The following is a 19,593-nucleotide window of genomic DNA, read 5'->3' as shown; positions in this document are numbered from 1 at the left end:
ATGTTTGCCATCATAAGGAATGGCCGAATATTTCAAACGGCCTCCGACTCGGATTAAGCCGTCGTCTCCCAGGAACGGTGCGAGGTTCCGCAATGGATGCCGCTGAATGGAATTTGATTGCAATGCCTTACGCAGATCGCCGAAACATTCACGCTGGAGGACTGACAAGATTGATGCCTCTGCCTTCTTGATTTCGTCCGCTGAAATGTCACCGAAGCCTTGTTTCTTATGCACCTTGATATCGATGTAACGATGCACGTACACCCACGCTCTCTGCATTCTCATGTAGTTGCTGAGTCTATCAAGTACTAAAGCCGGACAACATTTCATGACCGCCAACACTACTGCCGACTTCACCTCCGGAATAGCTGATTCTTCCAAACGTTCAGGATCACTCGATGTTGGATGGGAATTCCATAATAACGGAGAACCATTCCACCATAGTTTCCATTGCAGCAAATCCTGTGGCAATTCACCTCGTGAAATTACTTCTGCTGGATTGTCGTCCGATTGTATGTATCCCCACTGGTAATCTTGGGTCAGTTCCACTATCGCGGCAACACGGTTGGCGACGAATTGGTTCAGTGCTAGCGGAGATTTCTTCAGCCAACACAAAACAATTTGGGAATCGCACCATAGCTTCACGACATCGAATCGGATTTGCATTGCCGACACCACTTTTCGCACCAGCTCTGCTAAAAGCAACGCGCCACAAAGTTCGAGTCATGGAATCGTTGACGGTTTGAGTGGTGCCACGCGCGATTTGCTTGCAACCAGATTGACGAAAATTGTCCCATCCTTGTTGATGCTCCGAATATACACGACAGCTCCATAGGCACGCTTTGAGGCATCCGAAAACCCATGGAGTTCTATCGTCACAGCTTCATCTTGAATTGCACAACGTGGTTTCCGTATTTGATTTACAACTGGAAGTTGATGTCGAAACTGTTTCCATCTCTGCAACAGTTCTTCAGGAAGTTCGTCATCCCACTCAAGACCAAGACGCCAAATGTCCTGCATCACCAATTTCACCGAAACAATAATCGGACCCAGGAATCCAAGAGGGTCGAAGAGTTGTCCTATTTCCGACAGCACTATGCGTTTCGTTACCTTCACATCCCAACTGACCAGTCCGGAACAAAAAATAATCTTCTTTCGGATTCCAGATGAGGCCCAACGTTTTGATGCTGTTATTGATCCCGGTATCGCCAAAGCTAAGCTGCTTCTCCTGGAGTTCAGCAGGAATTGCTTTCAACACCTCGGTACTGTTCGAACAAAATTTGTGTGCACCGAAGCCACCTCGACGTAACAGCTCCGAAAGCTCCGTGTAGATTTGTATCACCTCTTCAATCGACGATCCACCAGTCAAGAAGTCGTCGATATAACTATCCTTGATAATGGCTTGCTTCGCCAGAGGAAATTCTTCACCTTCATCCGTAGCCAATTGAATCAATACCCTTGTGGCGTGGTGTGGTGAACTGGCAACGCCGTAAGTTACCGTCCGCAACTCGAACACTTTCAGGTTACCATCGCTGTCCCACCACAGAATCAGCTGGTACTTACAGTCGTCCCTATGGAGCCAGACCTGACGGTACATTTTGGAAACGTCGGCGGTTAGCACCACCAAATGAACACAAAATCGTAGGATAATCGAGACGATGTCGTTTTGCACCGTAGGTCCGACCAACAGCGTATCATTGAGCGAAACGCCAGTGGTAGTTTTTGCCGACGCATCGAACACCACCCTTGTTTTTGTCGTCGAGCTTGAAGCCTTATATACAGCATGGTGTGGAATATAGTATGCACCATCGATTGCTTCAGTCGTTCCCTTCATGTGACCGAGTGTCAAGTACTCAGACAAAAATTCATTGTACTCACAACGCTTCATTGGATTCCTCGCCAGTGAGAGCATCAGTTTGTCAAGACGTTTTCGAGCAATATCGTAAGAGTCGCCTAGTTGACCCTGTATACCGTTGAATGGTAAACGTACTACATACCGTCCTGTCTCGTCACGGTAGTGAGTGGTCTTGAAATGCTCTTCCACGGCACCTTCAGCCACGGTCGTAATCCTCTCCGAATGGACGTTCTCAATTTCCCAGAACTTGGACATCTTTGCGTTTAGCATTTCTTCGTGGCGATTGAGCTGACACACACGCGGGTATGATTTGGCTTTCCTGGTCGGCACCGATCCTCCTACAACCCATCCGAGTTCCGTTTCGGCTAGCGTTATGCCAAAGCAGCCGAGCTTCAAACGACCCTTTTTGACGAGATCGAAAAATATTTCATTTCCGATGATCATGTCTATCTCTCCGGGTGTGTGGAACATTGGGTCCGCAAAGTGTAGGCCTGACGGTATCGGCCAGGATCGGGCGTCTATCTCAACGACGGGTAGGTTTGACGTGACCCGTGGTACGACCAGGAATTCTAAAACGGATGAGGCGAAAGAATTAATGCAAGAAGCAAACTTTGTCGACAGTAGATACTTAACTCGGGTTTCGATATTGTTCAAACCGCTGATCGGCAGGTCCACTGGATCCAATTTCAACTGCAGTTTGCTAGCCAGCTTATCGGTGATAATATTGCTGTCGGATCCGGAATCCAACAAAGCTCGACACTTCACAGTTGTGTTTCCTTTCCCTGCAACCATCACTTGAGCCGTGGACAACACTACTTGATGCTTGTCACCACCAATGTTGGCGCACAAAACAGTTGCACTACGCTGCTGCTCAGGAACATTCTGCTGATTTTGAGGTTGCGCTGCGGGTTCTGCTGCATGAACTTCGTTTGATTCTTCCTTCTTCTCTGGAACTGCACCGCTGGGAGCATCCGTGTAGTGCAGCAAGCTGTGGTGCTTGCGACCGCAAACTTTACATCCCCGATGAGACGGACAACTGACGACACGATGGTTCGCCTTCAGACAGTTGAAGCACAAATTTGCCTTCGCTACAACGGCCTTCCTTTCTTGGAGCGACATATTCTGGAATTTTTCACAGCGATGGATCGAATGCTCTGCTTTACAACACGAACACTTCTCCTTTGCGACTTGTACGAACGACTTGGAAGGGGGATACGACTTCTGGCCCAATGGTTGGCGCTGTTTGTTTGGAGCTGCTGTTGATTGCTGCACCGGCTGCTGCTGTGCGCGGTTTGTTCGCTGCAAAACACGTCCTCGTTCGCGCAAAAAATCCATAAACTCTTCGAAATGGGGTAGCTCTCCGTTTCCCAACTTCGATTCCCATTGCTCTTGGGTTTCTTTATTAAGCTTTTTGTATAGAACATTAACCAGCACAAGTTCAGCTAAACCCTCAACAGGGAATCCATGGCCGCTAAGGGCATCAGCAAGTTTTCCGCAAACTTCAACTAGCTTGGAAAGAGATTTTCCACGATTATCCTTGCTTATTTTTGGACAGTCCAAGATGGCATCGATGTGGGTGTCCATAATTAGGCGCTTGTCTTCGTAGGCATTTTCCAGAATTTTCCACGCGGTGTCATAACTGTTGTTGTTAACAACATCTTGATCGATCTTGTCTCTGGCTTCACCTGTAAGTGCGTTCCGAAGGTGCAAGATTTTCATAGCATCAGGCTCGTTTTTGTACCTAGCCATAATGCTGTGGAACAAACTCTTGAAGCTGAACCAGTTCTCAGGTTCTCCACCGAAGCGCTGGGGCTTGAGGCGCTGGGGCTTGTACGTACACTGAGGTTGGAGGTCCAGGAGCCAACGGGTTTGGCACATTCCGCACTTCTTCCACTTTCATCTGCTGCTCCGCTTGGTCGATCCTTGTCTGCACCTTCACGTACACGTCGTTGTTCAATTCTTCGAAGTTCGTGTAATCCTTCCGCTGTGCTGCGCGCTGATCTCTCGGCAACTGGACAATAATTTCGGAATACGCTTTCTCAAAATCATTTGCAGTTCGCCGCAAAGTCTCCAGATGAAGCCTGAGCAGGTGAATGCTGATGGTCTCTTCTTGCAAAGACTCATTCATCCGTAAAAGCTTGTCGAGCAGCAACGTCTGCCGATCCAGCAAGGCTTCCAGGTTGAATTCCATCCTTCGTTGTCTTTCGATTTTCTGTTGAGCGGCTTTTTGCTGGGCAATAGTAGGCACTTTATCCGCTCCTGTACTTTTCGACCCCGTGAGAGCGTCGAGGATATTCCTCCTTGGCACTCGACTCGATGGTCCACAAGGTGTCTCACTTTCACTCATTCACTTTTTCTTCTGCCTCTTTGTTGGCAAACTAAATCACAAACGTCCACAAATGTTTGAATGTTATTGTTTTTGTTCCCCGCAGGGCATCCACTTGCAAATTGCAGTTCACACGCCACAAAATGGCGTAACTTTTCACAAAACGAGCCGAGCGCACTCGACTCCACGTTTTCCGCCAAGATGGCGACCGTCCAGACACTTGTGCCACGGACACACACTCAGTGGTAAAGAACCACCACCACTTTTGGCCTTGCGCCGATATTAACACACGGTGCTAATCACACACTTCACGAATGCCGGAAACCATACAAAATTCCTCCGGTGATCTGGCTCGAAGGACCAAAAAATGTCCAACGATAGCTCAAGCTTTTCCGGCAAGAAAAAATGGATGGTTTGGCTAACTTCCGAGAACGAAAACAAAGGACTTCCGTCGATCACAAAAGCTCGTTTTATTCTGATTTTTCTCTCGTTACAGTGTTGCTGGTTTTCCATTAGCATAAACAAGTGTATTACGTACTTCAAATAAAAGTCACTCAAAAGTTCAGTTAAAGTTAAATTTTACTCTGCGCTACTGTCCATTCAGTCCTCGTCATGCAAATTTGGGAACTGTGTATAAAACACTGATCCCGATGAAAGTCAAAAATGTGAAAGGTAAATTCGATATAGATCATTTCATGCTATTAAATCCTTTCTATGGAATTCAGGGAACAAGGGAATTAGAATTCCTTATCTATGAATTTCATGACTTTTTCAATGGACTAATAGGATATGAGTCCTTGAGTCTATTAAATGCAATGATTTCAGTAATTACAAATACATTACATCTTACTTTTACAAAAATAATTATGGAAAAAAAAAATTGCTAGAAATTTTTAAATTCCAATTAAATGCCAGAATTATAATAAAAGAAAAGAATAATAGAATTACCTTTGTGTCAAGAAAAGGGAGAATTTCTAATAACAATAGATATTTTATTCGAGAACAAAGCCTTTACAAAGTTGAACATTTTTCAGCGAAATTACTGGTGACCAATATCACAAATAATTGCACAGAGGTTGAAATTTTAAAGGGAGACATTGAGGCAAATAATTTTGAAACAGGATGTCCTTTAGATCTCGAACCAGATTCTGATATTTTGCTAGCCTATTTGATCAGTTGCGTTTAGATCACTTGAATGATCTTCGTGTTGGTTTAGTTAAATTAATAACTGAATATCAACAGATTTTCCATCTTAAATCGGAAAAGTTAACATTCACTAACGTGGTGAAACACAGGATGATATCCCAGTATACACCAAAAGTTACAGGTATCCCTATTGCCTAAAAGAAGAGGTGCAAAGCCAAATTAGAGACCTTCTCCAACAAGGCATAATAAGACCCTCAAATTCCCCCTGGTCTTCACCTATTTGGGTAGTACCCAAAAAGATGGATGCGTCAGGACGAAGAAAATGGAGACTTGTCGTTGACTATAGGAAGCTCAACGAGAAGACAATTGTTGCCAAATATCCGATTCCGGACATCACCGAAGTGTTAGACAAGCTCGGTAGATGTATTTACTTTACAACTCTGGATTTAGCCTCGGGTTTTCACCAGATCGAGATAAATCCTAGAGATATCAGCAAAACCGCTTTTACGGTAGAGCATGGAAAGTACGAGTTTCTCAAAATGCCCTTCGGGCTAAAGAACGCTCCATGCACCTTTCAAAGGGTGATGGATAATGTTCTTAGAGATTTAATCGGGAAAATATGTTTAGTGTACATTAGACTGATGCAAAATTTGACTTTTTCGCTCCACAGTGCTAAAATGGTTTCAAATCGGGTCCTGATAAGCCTACCAAAGTTACAACTCATTTGGTTAGAAACAGACTTCGCACAAGTCATTTGAAGTTTACATGTAAATTACTATGAAAAATCTCAACTTTTTGTTCATTGCCTTCTAGTCTTTTTCCATATTGAGGTACGGAACAGTTCTATAACCATTCTTATAGAAAATTTTCTCAGCTACAACTTTGCTCAAGATTTTTTCTATGTAAAACGAGACAGGAAAAAGTTATTAATTATTTAAGAGATTGGTAAACTTATGACATGATCAAGCAGCTGCTCTGTAGGCAACACTGTATTTTGCAGTGTGACATAGTAGCCATGATTTTTATGAAACATTTAATAAATGTAAAATCCATTTAACTAGCAGTCACGTCCTTCAGTATCCGGATTTTTCAAAGCCGTTTATACTGACAACCGACGCTAGCAATTTCGCGATTGGAGCTGTTCTCTCGCAAGGACCAATAGGCCAAGACCTGTTGCGTTTACTTCGAGAACGCTTACTAAAACAGAAGAGAGATACTCAGTGATCGAAAAAGAATTTCTAGCGATCACTTGGAGTTGCAAGTACTTCAGGTCATACTTATACGTCAAGAAGTTCACGCTCTTTAAAGACCATAAGCTCCTTACTTATATGTTTAGTCTGAAGGATCCCAATGATAAGATGCTCAGGTGGAGACTTAGGCTGCAAGAATTTGAGTACGATGTCAAGTACCGTCCAGGTAGGCAAAATATTGTTGCCGACGGATTGTCTAGAATAAAACATGAAGAGTTGAACGTTAATGATGCTTCTGCCTCATCTAACGAATTGTCAAATGAGAATGAAACCGATTCAGCAGATGTCGAAACATGTCACTCTGCAGAATCTTTATTAACACGTTACAGATAGTTTATCGCAATTACTTCAGTAAATCTAAATCCTTCAAAGTGAAGATAAGTCAGAAGATTTTAACTGACTTACGCACTGCTGAGGAGCAGAATGAAGTAATCGCTAAGACACATGAACGTGCTCTTAGAGGTGGTCAGGAGAACCACGCTCAAATAATAAAATACTACTATTTTACTTTCCAGGCATGTTATACGTCAATTTGTGTGAAACATGCTTAGAAAATAAATACGAACGGAACCCTTACCACATAACACTCCATAGACCAGAAATCCTAAATAAACCCTTTGAAACCCTTCACCTCGACATCTTTATTGCGCAACCAAATTTATTCCTTTCTGGGGTCGATAAGTTCTCGCGTTTTGGCATACTAATACATATAAAATCGAGGTCCATCCCAGATGTAAGAGCTGGTCTAATAAAATTAATAACCACTTACACGATCCCAAAGAAAATAATTTCCGATAACGAACCAGCTCTTAGATCCATCGAAATCCGATCCCTTTTCCAAAGACTAAATATTGAAACTCAATATACACCCTCCAATCATAGTGAAACAAACGGCATAGTGGAAAGATTTCATTCCACACTGAATGAAATCTTTCGATGCATCAAAGATAAATATGAAGATTTAAACCAGAAAAAGATTTTCCAAATTGCCTTGGGACTGTATAATAGAACTATCCATAAAGTGCACAAACGAAAACCATTTGAGATAATATTCGGACAAAGAGAGGAAGACGATCTAACACTAGACATCGAGAAACTGTTTGACAACCGACTAGACATCATAGACGAAGTAACACTCCAACTCGAGAAAACAGCAGCAAAAGATACAGATTACCACAATAAAAATAGAGAAAAAGAGCCAAATTTACAGGAAGACGAAATACTTTATAACACAGTCCAGGGAATAAAGAAAAAACCAAGCCAAAGTTTAAGAGAACGGTAGTAAAAGTAAATAGCTTCAAAACAATTGTTGATGCAAGAAATATTAAGCTTCATAAGTCTAAATTGAAACGAAAACGAAAACACTAATGTAAGAAATATAAAATTCCTTTCCAGATGGAGATAACGAGAACCATTATGTTGACTATACTGACTATAACGACTATGAAGCTTCAGTCACAAGCAACAACATAAATCCAACTCCATGACCTATCAAACAATCCCGGACTAGTAACATTACAAATTGGCATCGGACGTATAAGGATAGGATCACATAAAATTTTTCATGTTTTAGATACAAGCTATTTAAAATTAACCATAGACAAACTTAGTACCATTTTGAAATATTAAAAAATGTTCAATGTTGCGGACTCCGTTGCGCTCATCACAAGAAAATTAGATACGATAGAAACATCATTCAGACATATTTTACTTACAAAAAGAAGCAAAAGAGGTCTTTTTAACGGAATCGGAAGTAATATGACACCTCTACACTCTTTCGATCATAAAAAAGTTTCAATATTCTCGATTTGTTTCAGATTTTCAAAACTTGTAGTTCTAACAATGAGTAACACCTTGGCTGAGACTGCAAAATGAATCGAGTTATTTTTATTGAGATATTCGCTTTTGAATGTATATGAGCATTTTTTATATGAAAATTTCAACCAAATCCCCTATATAGGCATTAAACGAAAAACGACAGTCCGTGTTACGTCAAAAATAGCTGAAACATCCATAGAGTGATTACCTCACCTACTGACACGAGTCTGAATATGAACTTTTATTTTTTTAGTGGTGATCTAGTTGATACATTGCATAAGCTGCCTGTATTTTGTTGCAATATATGAACAAAATGCATATATAAATTCAAGAATGAATATCTACATAATACTAACTTGAATTATGAAGCTGTCTTGAAAAAAGTTGTTTCTTAAAGATTAAGCTGCATGTGCTGAGATTGTGCTCATAAAAGAGTTTGCTGAACCAGTCTTATGCACGAAGAGTGAAGGGATGTTATCTCAAGTAACAATTTCGGTTTTATAAGGGTTCTGTAGACCATGATTTAGACTTGTAGCATGCTTTAAAACCTTTATAAAACTTGCAATGGTACTTGGGATTTCTCCATACATTTCGAAAAAGAACCCCAATATAAACTTTAAGCCAAACCAAAAGCGTCAGCTAATGTCACAAATCTGGGAGTTGGTGATTAAAAAATCACCCAAATAAATGTGGGCCACCGGATAAATTCCTGTTCAAAGCGGAAGCAGTTTGGAAGCTAGTTCGTTTGCAGGAGTGGTATACAACATAGAAAAAGAAGAACAAGCGAGTGAAAACAGGTTCACAAGCGGTTCGATTACCGTACAGACCCGACTTACTTGATGGCAAAAGAATTATTTGATCAGCAACATAATATTATGGAAGCAAGAAAACATAAGAAAGGAAAAGTTACAGGCGCGGTAGCACAAGCAGTCGCCTCAAGAAGAAATTATTTAATTTATAATCCTCTTTTTCAATGTAATTTAAAAAAAATATATATCAATCGGCTCCGTAAAGCTAACGTGGTTGAGCCTTCCAAATAAATGAATGGATAGAAAACGGTTATTTCAAAACATACCATGAGGGATTCTCCTGGTGTTTGTGAATCATGAATTTTCTTATTTCAAGCTCCATAATCTATAGCTTTGAAATTTGTTGATCAAATTTTTTCACTTGTTACTCGTCAATGTATGATAAAACAAAATACATTGAACTCTCAACAACTCTATATTGACAGGACAATCGAGTTATAGAACAACAATCCTATTGGAAATCACCAACCAGTAGCTATGACATTCAATTCTACTATGGTTCAATAGCTCGATATCGAGTTAGTGAACAGACTTTAAGAGTTATAAATAAACAGATTCTTACCTTGCAACAACTTTCCATGTTTCATCATCCAAATTTTCGCAAAATATTTTCACGCTGCATTGTTGGTCCAAAATACACCAATATGTGTTACCAAATTTGTCTTTTCCTATGGGTTCAGAACGAAGTTCTTCTGCAGCTATACCATTGATGAATCCTTTGAATTTTATGTTGCGATCAAACTGTGCCTCCAAAAGCGCCTATTACAAGCAAATATAATTTTTGAAAATAAAACCTGTATTTAATTGTTTTTTTTTTAACTAACCTTCAAAATTCGAAGCTTTACCACTGTGCTGGAATTTTTGTAACCAAAACGTTCTAGTTCCCAGGCATCTTGGTTTGAATACGAGTAAGCAAATTTTGCAAGAGCGTTTTCCCATCTATTGATTGGAACAGTCTTTTTTATCTTTCTTAGTAATTTTATGTGCAGTTCCTCTAAAGCTGGTGCAACTGAAATAAAAATTATCTACAGGTAATTATGTTTATGATTTGGTTAGCAATTCTCGCATGAATAAAACATAATTTATATACTTTTAATAAACCATCGCATCCAAGATTTGTTAACCTAAGATATGTTTGCCTTGTATCACAGACAAACAGACGTAACTCTTTGAAAAAGTTTTTCTTGAAAACATAGTATCTCAAAACATTGGACTTCAGTAACGACATCTCTCGGGCTTCTCGTGGAAAACAAGCTTGCTCACTAACTCGCAAACAATATTGCATAAAAGTTTTAAAGAATGTATAGAAACGTCAAAGTGATCCGATGCCAGCGCTGCGACGAGTAGTTCGCGGAGCTGATAATATTCAAATCAACCGTTAAATGCGTGAACGAAGAATGAAGTGTTACGTCTGTTTGTCTGTGCTTGTATGGTCCTGTCCTTTAGTGGACCACTTACAGATTTTTTTTTGGAAAAAAATGGAGTAAATTATCAGTAAATTATATCAAAAAACACTTTTTCAAACCAATGCGCATTGGATTCATGAGATATATTGGCCAAATACCATTTAAAAATAAGATACAAATGTAGGGTCCTTATTTGTTCACGAAATTGGAATATATTAAATTGTTGACTATTTCGATTAGATGACATTTTAACATAATATTAGGTATTTGCAATCTGATTCATCTAAAATATGGAATATGCTATTTTGTAAACTTTATCGAGATTCAAAATGGCTCAATTTAAAAACAAATGTGAATGTTTACCCATAACAATCAATAATGCAAAGTTTCATACTAATCGGAGAAGGTCGCGTCTAATCGATTCTTCATGTGGAGTGGAAATGCACTACGGAAAATGGACGTAATGTCGGCCTAAATGCCTCTAATTTGGGCCCATACATACATTCAGCAATCGGCTAAATTTTCAATAGCGTTAAAAAATATCCATTAGTACAGTCCCAATGACGCGTTCATCTAGATAAAAATGAAAAATAATATAGTTGAAGATGCTAATTTCAAATAACAGACTGTAGTGGTAATTTTTATACGATAGATGGAGTAGATGAAAGCATAGAGTTGATAGTTCCGTTAGAGTACGGCAGTGTGAAGATTGTATATAGATATTAGAATAGCGAACTAGGACAACTTTTTAAGGAAGGTACAAATCGGTTTTTTCATCTCTCTTTACCAAACTCCCCCTTTGGAGAGGGATGGTGAGGGGTGTCCCCCCCCCCCGCCACCACTGGCAAAAAGAGATGAAAACCGACCCGTTCAAGTACCAACTGTGTGTTTGAAACAGTTCTACCGATTTTTACCGCACTTCAATTGTTATTTGAAGGAAGGCATCCAGTCGTAGGTTTGGAAATTGCAACTATTGTTTACCCCTACCACGATATGTGCTCCTGTCATCGTCGACTTGACGATCTCGAGGGGACACGGGTGGGGTAGGTGTTGCTACTGTACCTTTCGACCATTGGCAGTAATTGATGGTATGCTCCCATCCAGAGTTATGTACTTTGACTATATGTTTTTAGTATTACTTCTACGTGAAGTCAACGATTTACATAGTTGAAGATGCTAATTTCAAATAACAGACTGTAGTGGTAATTTTTATACGATAGATGGAGTAGATGAAAGCATAGAGTTGATAGTTCCGTTAGAGTACGGCAGTGTGAAGATTGTATATAGATATTAGAATAGCGGACTAGGACAACTTTTTAAGGAAGGTACAAATCGGTTTTTTCATCTCTCTTTACCAAACTCCCCCTTTGGCGAGGGATGGTGAGGGGTGTCCCCCCCCCCCGGCCACCACTGGCAAAAAGAGATGAAAACCGACCCGTTCAAGTACCAACACCCCTCACCATCCCTCTCCAAAGGGGGAGTTTGGTAAAGAGAGATGAAAAAACCGATTTGTACCTTCCTTAAAAAGTTGTCCTAGTTCGCTAATCTAATATCTATATACAATCTTCACACTGCCGTACTCTAACGAAACTATCAACTCTATGCTTTCATCTACTCCATCTATCGTATAAAAATTACCACTACAGTCTGTTATTTGAAATTAGCATCTTCAACTATGTAAATCGTTGACTTCACGTAGAAGTAATACTAAAAACATATAGTCAAAGAAAAATAATAGATTTTCAGCTATGGGCCCAATCTTAGATCCATACGCCAACATTAAAGCCATTTCCCCTATATTCTTAATTATTCAAAATGCATATTTTTTTCGATACGCACAAAAATAACCTTTAATAAACTTACTTCAGATTGTCCGCATTTTATAATTATTTTTAATTTTCAAAAACGCGGAGAAATATGGCACAGTACGGTATACCGAAAATATTTACTCAAGATCGGTAGATAGACATTTATATTTTAATTTTTATGCAAGAATATACGGCCAACCGATGAATTCACCAGAATTGCGCGCAATAACTAGTAATGTATCATTTATGAACATTAGGAAAGAAATTTGGTAGTTTGTAAAAAAATGTGTGGGGTTGTGTACAAGACACGACCGCATGGTTTACGTAGACTACGTTAAGCTTTGTGGTGAAATTTTCGTGCATTTTTCTAGATATTGATTTAAAATATAGTAGAAGTAACCTAGGATTTCGGTCCTATGTACATATTTTGGATTTCCTAATTAGTAACTTAGAGGTAACTCTAAGACCTGTCAAACTTTCGTAGCGAATCAAAACAAACATAGTGTGATACTAGATTCCACAACGAACCAGCTTTGCGTTCGGACGCGCTTTCGCAGCGCTCTTGTATATATTTTTAAATTAAACTTTTTTTTTAATTATTATTAACTGACCCGCGCGCGAGACGACAGAAATTGTCATGCAACTCAGAAGATTTCTTCACTTATAGCTCTTTCGACCAATTTTAACTCAGAACTCATCATTACACCAAAATTTACAGAATTTGAGCATATTTGGGTGAAATCACACATAGTCGGTGAAACGCACGTGTTCGCCTCAGTGTACATATTTTCCACCAGACCATGCTCATAAAAGCACTTATGAAGCCTTCTTCCAAAGTGCTGAACAAATTCTATCTGAGCTTCCTCCTGAGGTTAAAGTTCACATCTATGGAGACTTTAATCAACGCCATGCTGACTTCATTCTAGACTCTGAAAATGAATGTATCTTACTCCCAGTCGTTGGGGATAATGAAACATTGCAGTTCATTTTTGACAAAACTGCTAATTTAGGACTGAACCAAATTAACCACATCAAAAACCAACAAAATTGCTATTTGGACTTTTTACTAACGAATATTTATAAAGATTTCTGTGTGACCGAATCATTAAATCCACTGTGGAAAAATGAAGCGTTTCACACAGCAATTGAATATTCTATATTTGTGCATGAAAACCAAAGACCCAACGACTGCGAATACGAAGAAGTCTTTGAATACAAATTAGCAGACTACGAAAAAAAAAATTAAATTAAACACTGTCAATTGGCAATTAATTTTAAGGAATTTTGGATATATGCGATCAACTGAATTTAGCTATCAGTACTGCATTTGAAGAATATAATGCAAAAACAGAACATGAAATAAAGTCCTGTCCATAGAACTTCTTTAATTACGTAAAAATCAAATTAAAATGTGACAATTTTCCTTCAATAATGCAACTCGACGAAAATGTCGGTGATAGCTCGGAAAAAAACTGCAATCTATTTGCAAAATTTTTTCAAGAAATCTATACGACATTTTCTGAAGAAGATTGTGACCGCGATTATTTTGCATTTTTTCCAGAATTTTCAAGGCACATTGGCCTCAATCAACTTCAAGTGCAGGATATTTTGCTGGCTTTAAAAAATTTAGACGCCTCAAAAGGTCCTGGACCTGACGGAATTCCTCCAGTATTTATTAAATGTCTAGCAATGGAACTCACTGCTCCATTGTTCTGGATTTTTAATATGTCCCTGGAATCTGGAACCTTCTAAAAAACTTGGAAAAGCTCATTCCTAGTGCCTATCTTTAAATCTGGCCGAAAATCTGACGTACGTAATTATCGTGGTATAGCCATTATCTCTTGCATTCCTAAACTTTTCGAGGCAATTGTCAACGAAAAATTATTTCTCTAAATCAAAAATAGAATTACTGACATGCACGGCTTTTTCAAGGGTCGCTCGGCCTCGACAAATTGACTTGAATTTATAGACTATTAATTGAATGCAATGGATAATGGAAACCACGTAGAAGCTCTCTATACAGACTTTAGCAAGGCATTTGACCGCATAGACATACCAATGCTACTTTTCAAATTGCAGAAAATTGGAATTGAGTCAGGGCTCCTAAAATGGCTTGAATCATATTTAACTAACCACCAACATCGGTTCCTAGTCCTGACTACTTCAAACTAGGGGAACAGGATTTTTCAGTAATCCAAGGAACACATCTTAGTCCTTGTTACTTTTTATGTCTTTTTGATAGTGACAAGACTCGGCTTTGTCTACCGAGGATGAATCTTGACACAAGGAAAAAAATGAGTTAGTTGTCTTCATCTATGTGATTCCTAATCTTCTATTCGTTGTTCCCTAGTTTGAAGTGGTTAAGACTAGGGTTCTGATGCATGGTCATTATCGGTGTCATACCTTAATTTTGTTTCTAAGGAATCCAATTTTGACTGACAAAGGGGCGCGCCTTTGGAGGGTGTTTCAACACTCCGAAGGGTATAAATAGCGGGACCTTTCAATTAGAGTCGGATCCTTGCGATAAATGCAAGAGTGGCAACTGTAAAAAAATCGAATACTTCATCATTTCTCAATAGTGATGGAGTAATACGACATGCACTAAACTAAGGACACGGGATATACTACAATAGATCAATTTACTGGTCGCAGTAGTGTTAGGTCCCGAACAAAGGAAACAAGAAAAAAAAAAACCGCCAACATATAATTAAATTCAACGAGTTCAAATCGAGTCCAATTCAAGTCACTTCAGGCGTCCCCCAAGGCTCTCATTTGGGACCTATTCTTTTAATTCTATACGTAAACGACATTTCTTTCATTCTCAAAAAACCTACATTGCTTATTTATGCCGACGACATGAAACTCTTTTTGGAAATAAGATATGAAGAAGACATCAATATATTCCGGAATGAAATACACATATTCTACATATGGTGCAAAAAAAGTCGACTAGAATTGAATGTAAAAAAATGTAACCTAATATCATTTAGCAGGAAAAGAACAACTTCAAATATTTCAATTGCACTAGGAAATCAAAATGTAGAAAAATGTGAAAGAGTTAGGTATTTAGGAATTATCTTATACTCTAAACTAACTTTCATAGACCATTCCCACACAATTATTCACAGGGCAAATAACATGCTAGGCTTTATCAAGCGCTTTTGCTATAACTTTCAGGACCCATACACAATTAAAACACTATATATCGCCTATGTGAGGTCAATACTGGAATATTGCAGCATTGTATGGTCTCCTTTTTCAATCACGGAAAAAAAAATTAGTTAATATTACTGTTTTTTAAAGATTTCGTTCACGTTTTGTAGACGCACATGCATCATTTGGCATAAGAACACGGGGTGTTTCTGTGGTAGAAAAAAAGTGACTTCCATACTATCACAGATTACAAATTCTCTCTTTTGTTAATAACTCACTTGGATTAACACATCTCGGTGCGTTTGCTGTTGCCTTTGATAGTCAATACAACCTGTTACAGGCTACAACACTACATTGAACAAATTTCAGATAATATTCAAGCCATACATTACATTAGCTCCTAAGTATAACATTGATCGATTCTCTTCGTTGACTTTCTTTTTCGTTAATAACTTAAGCACATAATCGTTTCATGTTGTGTTTGTCGTATTAGATGCTAGATAAAAGCTTCTTTTATCGATCTGCGTGCTGAAAATCCCTTCTTCTTCTTCTTATTCGCAATTCAAGTGTACACTGGAGTCGCTTTTTACGCGGGTGATATGTCCCGCGTAAAAAAAACCGCGTAAAAAAAAACCGCGTAAATTCCGGAATCCGCGTAAAAAAAAACCGCGTAAATTCCGAAATCCGCGTAAAAAAAAACCGAGTAAAAAAAGACCGTGTAAGAAAAAAACGCGTAAAAAGCGATATACCGCGTAAATTCTGAAATCCGCGTAAAAAAAAACCAAAATCCGCGTAAAAAAAAACCGCGTAAATTCCGGAATCCGCGTAAAAAAAACCGCGTAAATTCCGAAATCCGCGTAAAAAAAAACCGTGTAAAAAAAACCGCGTAAAAAGCGACTCCAGTGTATAGTGTTTATTAGCTTATTGCGTGCTCTCAACTTTGTGTTCTAAATGCACTTCCACAGTTATTAATTGAGAGCTTTCGATGCCAATACCAATGAATGAATATGTATGTGGTGTGGCAAGCACAATAAAACTCTATGTCCAGGGAAGTCGAGAAAATTTCCAACCCGAAAGATTCCCTCGTCCGTACCGGGAATCGAACCCGCCGCCTCCGGCTTGGTAATACCGTGCTTTTAATGACTAGGCTATGAGGCCCCCTGACTGAAAATACCTGGGAATGACTTTACATGGCCGAGGGGATACAAGGAGAAAGTCGACGAAGAGAATCGGTCAATGTTACTTAGGACATAATGCAACGTTCAGCTTGAATTGTTTCGCTTAGCTGTACCAATGTAAAGAGTAAATCAAAGAAGATAATCGATCATTGCTTTTGAACGCTCACTGTAGAATTTCAATACCTAGCACTGTAAAAAACTCGACGGTACCTTCATTTATGCTAAAAGAATAGCATTGTAAGTCCCACCTACTTGGAGAATTATGCTATCGAACGGCTTCCCTAATAAAAATTGTATGGTTAATTTGCTTAACGACGTGTTCTGGGTATCATCCAAACCATTTGTGGAATAGTTCAATGATTAGGGTTATCGTTCGTTTATGGTTATTTTTTATTAGGGTTGCTATGCTTCGCCCCCATCAGCAAAAAATCCGGGAATTTATAAACCATTCTATAGCATAATTTTTCAAGTAGGATGGACTTACATAGCTAATCTAAAAGCATTAATAGAGGTAACGCCTGATAATTTCAGTGTTCGAGATATTCACGATCAATACTGAAATTTCGCATAAATGTCAAACCTGTTTTTGTGTGCTTTTTATAGCATTCTGAGGAAGCCCTACCTGAATATTAAAATAGGAACATTGTTGAGACATAGCACTGATTTCACTGTTGCCCAATGTTAAGTATATCATTTATGGATGGTGCCTTATTTTACTTCCAAGGCGGTGACCCAATTGGTTTGTTAAATTTATTTCGTGGTTAAAAGTGACAGATGAGTTATCGAATAACCCTGCTATCCGAGCGTGGTTATTTCTGACCGTTTGGAGTTAAATTTTCTGGACTTTCGAACATTGAAAATAGCTTACGAAATGTCACGTTTAACCACGAGTTAAATTTACTTATGTATTGCTTGTCACAGGTTTCTAAAACACCCCTTCGTCCAATTTGATGCGTGGCTTACTAAATGGATCGCTCCATGGTTGATTTAGTACCACAATAAAAAAAAATATGAACTTAATTTATATTTCTAGTTTTTTCACTTAGAAAAGTAACCATTCACAAAAAAAACTTAATGTTTGACATATTAGGTAGAACTTATGAAAATGCTACGACATCATTGTTTATTCTGATTATTGTATACCGCGATGATTGATATGTACCTATTGAAAAAGGCGTCTTCCGGGGTTGTTTTTTTTTGTGGGTTTGTTAATTAATTATCATTGATTTTAAATCCACTACCGACTGAGTTTACAAACAACTTCTCAATTTATGTTTATTTTCGGTGGTGTGCAGTGTGCTTAGAGTCGTGGGGTCAAGCCCAGGCCCACTCAATTGTTATATTTAAAGGTTTGATAAATTGTCAATAATGCTTACCAGACGTATCCTATGGCTTACCCTCCATTTCCTTTATGAAGGGTTAGTGTCCAACTAACAATCCTTCCTATAAAGTGTTTTTGAGTGGGTTGAGTTATTTCCTTTTAATTTCGTTCTAATTGCTTATCTTTGACAGATACGCGTATTTTGTCCACTACTTGTAAACTTCCTCAGCGCTAAGTACTCAAACACCACATCCGCCAAGTACTTGGCACTTAGGAAGTCAACAAGTTGTGAAAATACACGTATCTGTCAAAAGAAAGCAATTATGACGGAATTAAAAGGAGACATAATTCAACACACTCAAAAGCTCTTAATAAGGGATTCCGTTTAAAGGTTGGACAAAATTAAAAAATATGAATCCTTCAGATCCCCAATTTATTACAAATTGCTATCTATGAGGTAACGGATGGAACATCACTCGTACTTATAGAATATAGCAAAAACAATAAAGATAAACTACTACTTCCTAAATTCATGCACATTCTATGCTCACAAGCTAAATTACGAATCCTGTTAACCAAATTAAAACAGCTTACAACGCATTTATATGATTTTGCAAGTTTTATTGATTCAAGTTAAGTTATTTAATTTCATTAATTTAAATTTGAATCAATAAAACTTTGAATCAATAGAACTGTTTGGGTTGGATAATTCGAAATATTTTGATGAAGTGCATAAAGATCTTGATATTTTCCACCTAAGTATTCTGAAGTAGCTTCCAATCATATCTATCAACCTAATAGGGTGTACCCAAAAGCTGGGAGGTTTCAAACTTCAGCATCAACTTGTCTCAAAACAGTAATATTATCCCAATATGTGTTCCAGTTCTGTTCTCAAGCAAAAACAAATCAACCGAAATTCCACTTACCTTCTTTTGTGTTTTCTAGCATACAACAAAGCTCACTTATTGGTGGTTTATTTATTCCACAAGCATCAGAAAATTTATCGATAAACATACAAATTATTGTAAAATTTGGATCATTTACACATGAATACAAAACGTCAGACGCCATTGTGTTTGAGAACCTTTACCGATGCACAGTCGGTAAAATATTATAATAACCAAATCACTATTCAAAGTTCGTTCACTTGCAACTTTCACGCAGATTCTTTTCAATTCAATCATATGTAGCTATACTTCGTAAACTAACATTTAATTACTTCAATTTTTACAGAACAGGATGATACAAATGAAATACATCATAAACTTTGGAACATCCAGGTTTATGTAGGGTAGGAATTTAGACTGCATATACGGTAATATGAGATCAATCATTAATAGGTAGAATCATATGCATCCTTCAAACAAATAAGCTCATGCTCAAAATGGGTACTAAACTCTACCTCCGGCATTGATCTCGCACACATTCATTCCCAATTACTTCGCCACATTCACAACATTTTTCTACCTGTTTCACGAGAGTATTATAGGTCGGATTTGATAATCCGCAATGGAATTTGTTCA

At 38.4% G+C, this 19,593-nt stretch overlaps 1 protein-coding gene across 3 annotated transcripts in view; it reads right to left on the bottom strand.

Annotated features, from left to right (window-relative positions):
• The window catches only part of LOC135716090 (remodeling and spacing factor 1), a 68,582-nt gene extending 49,234 nt beyond the window's left edge, over positions 1-19,348 (bottom strand). For all 3 annotated transcript variants that reach the window (XM_065238909.1, XM_065238910.1, XM_065238911.1), the window contains exons 1-3: positions 18,997-19,348; positions 10,029-10,213; positions 9,767-9,963 (exon numbers count right to left, since the gene is read on the bottom strand). In XM_065238909.1, coding sequence (XP_065094981.1) covers positions 9,767-9,963; positions 10,029-10,213; positions 18,997-19,141 — 527 coding nt within the window. In that variant the 5' untranslated portion in view covers positions 19,142-19,348. The remainder of the gene's footprint in view (positions 1-9,766; positions 9,964-10,028; positions 10,214-18,996) is intronic.
• Between the last annotated feature and the right edge of the window lie 245 nt (positions 19,349-19,593).

Source organism: Ochlerotatus camptorhynchus, unplaced genomic scaffold (assembly GCF_037179485.1).
Source record: "Ochlerotatus camptorhynchus isolate MF236.1 unplaced genomic scaffold, CSIRO-AGI_Acam_v1.1 ptg001115l, whole genome shotgun sequence".
Lineage (NCBI taxonomy): Eukaryota > Metazoa > Arthropoda > Insecta > Diptera > Culicidae > Ochlerotatus > Ochlerotatus camptorhynchus.
This window is presented reverse-complemented; position numbering and strand designations above follow the sequence as displayed.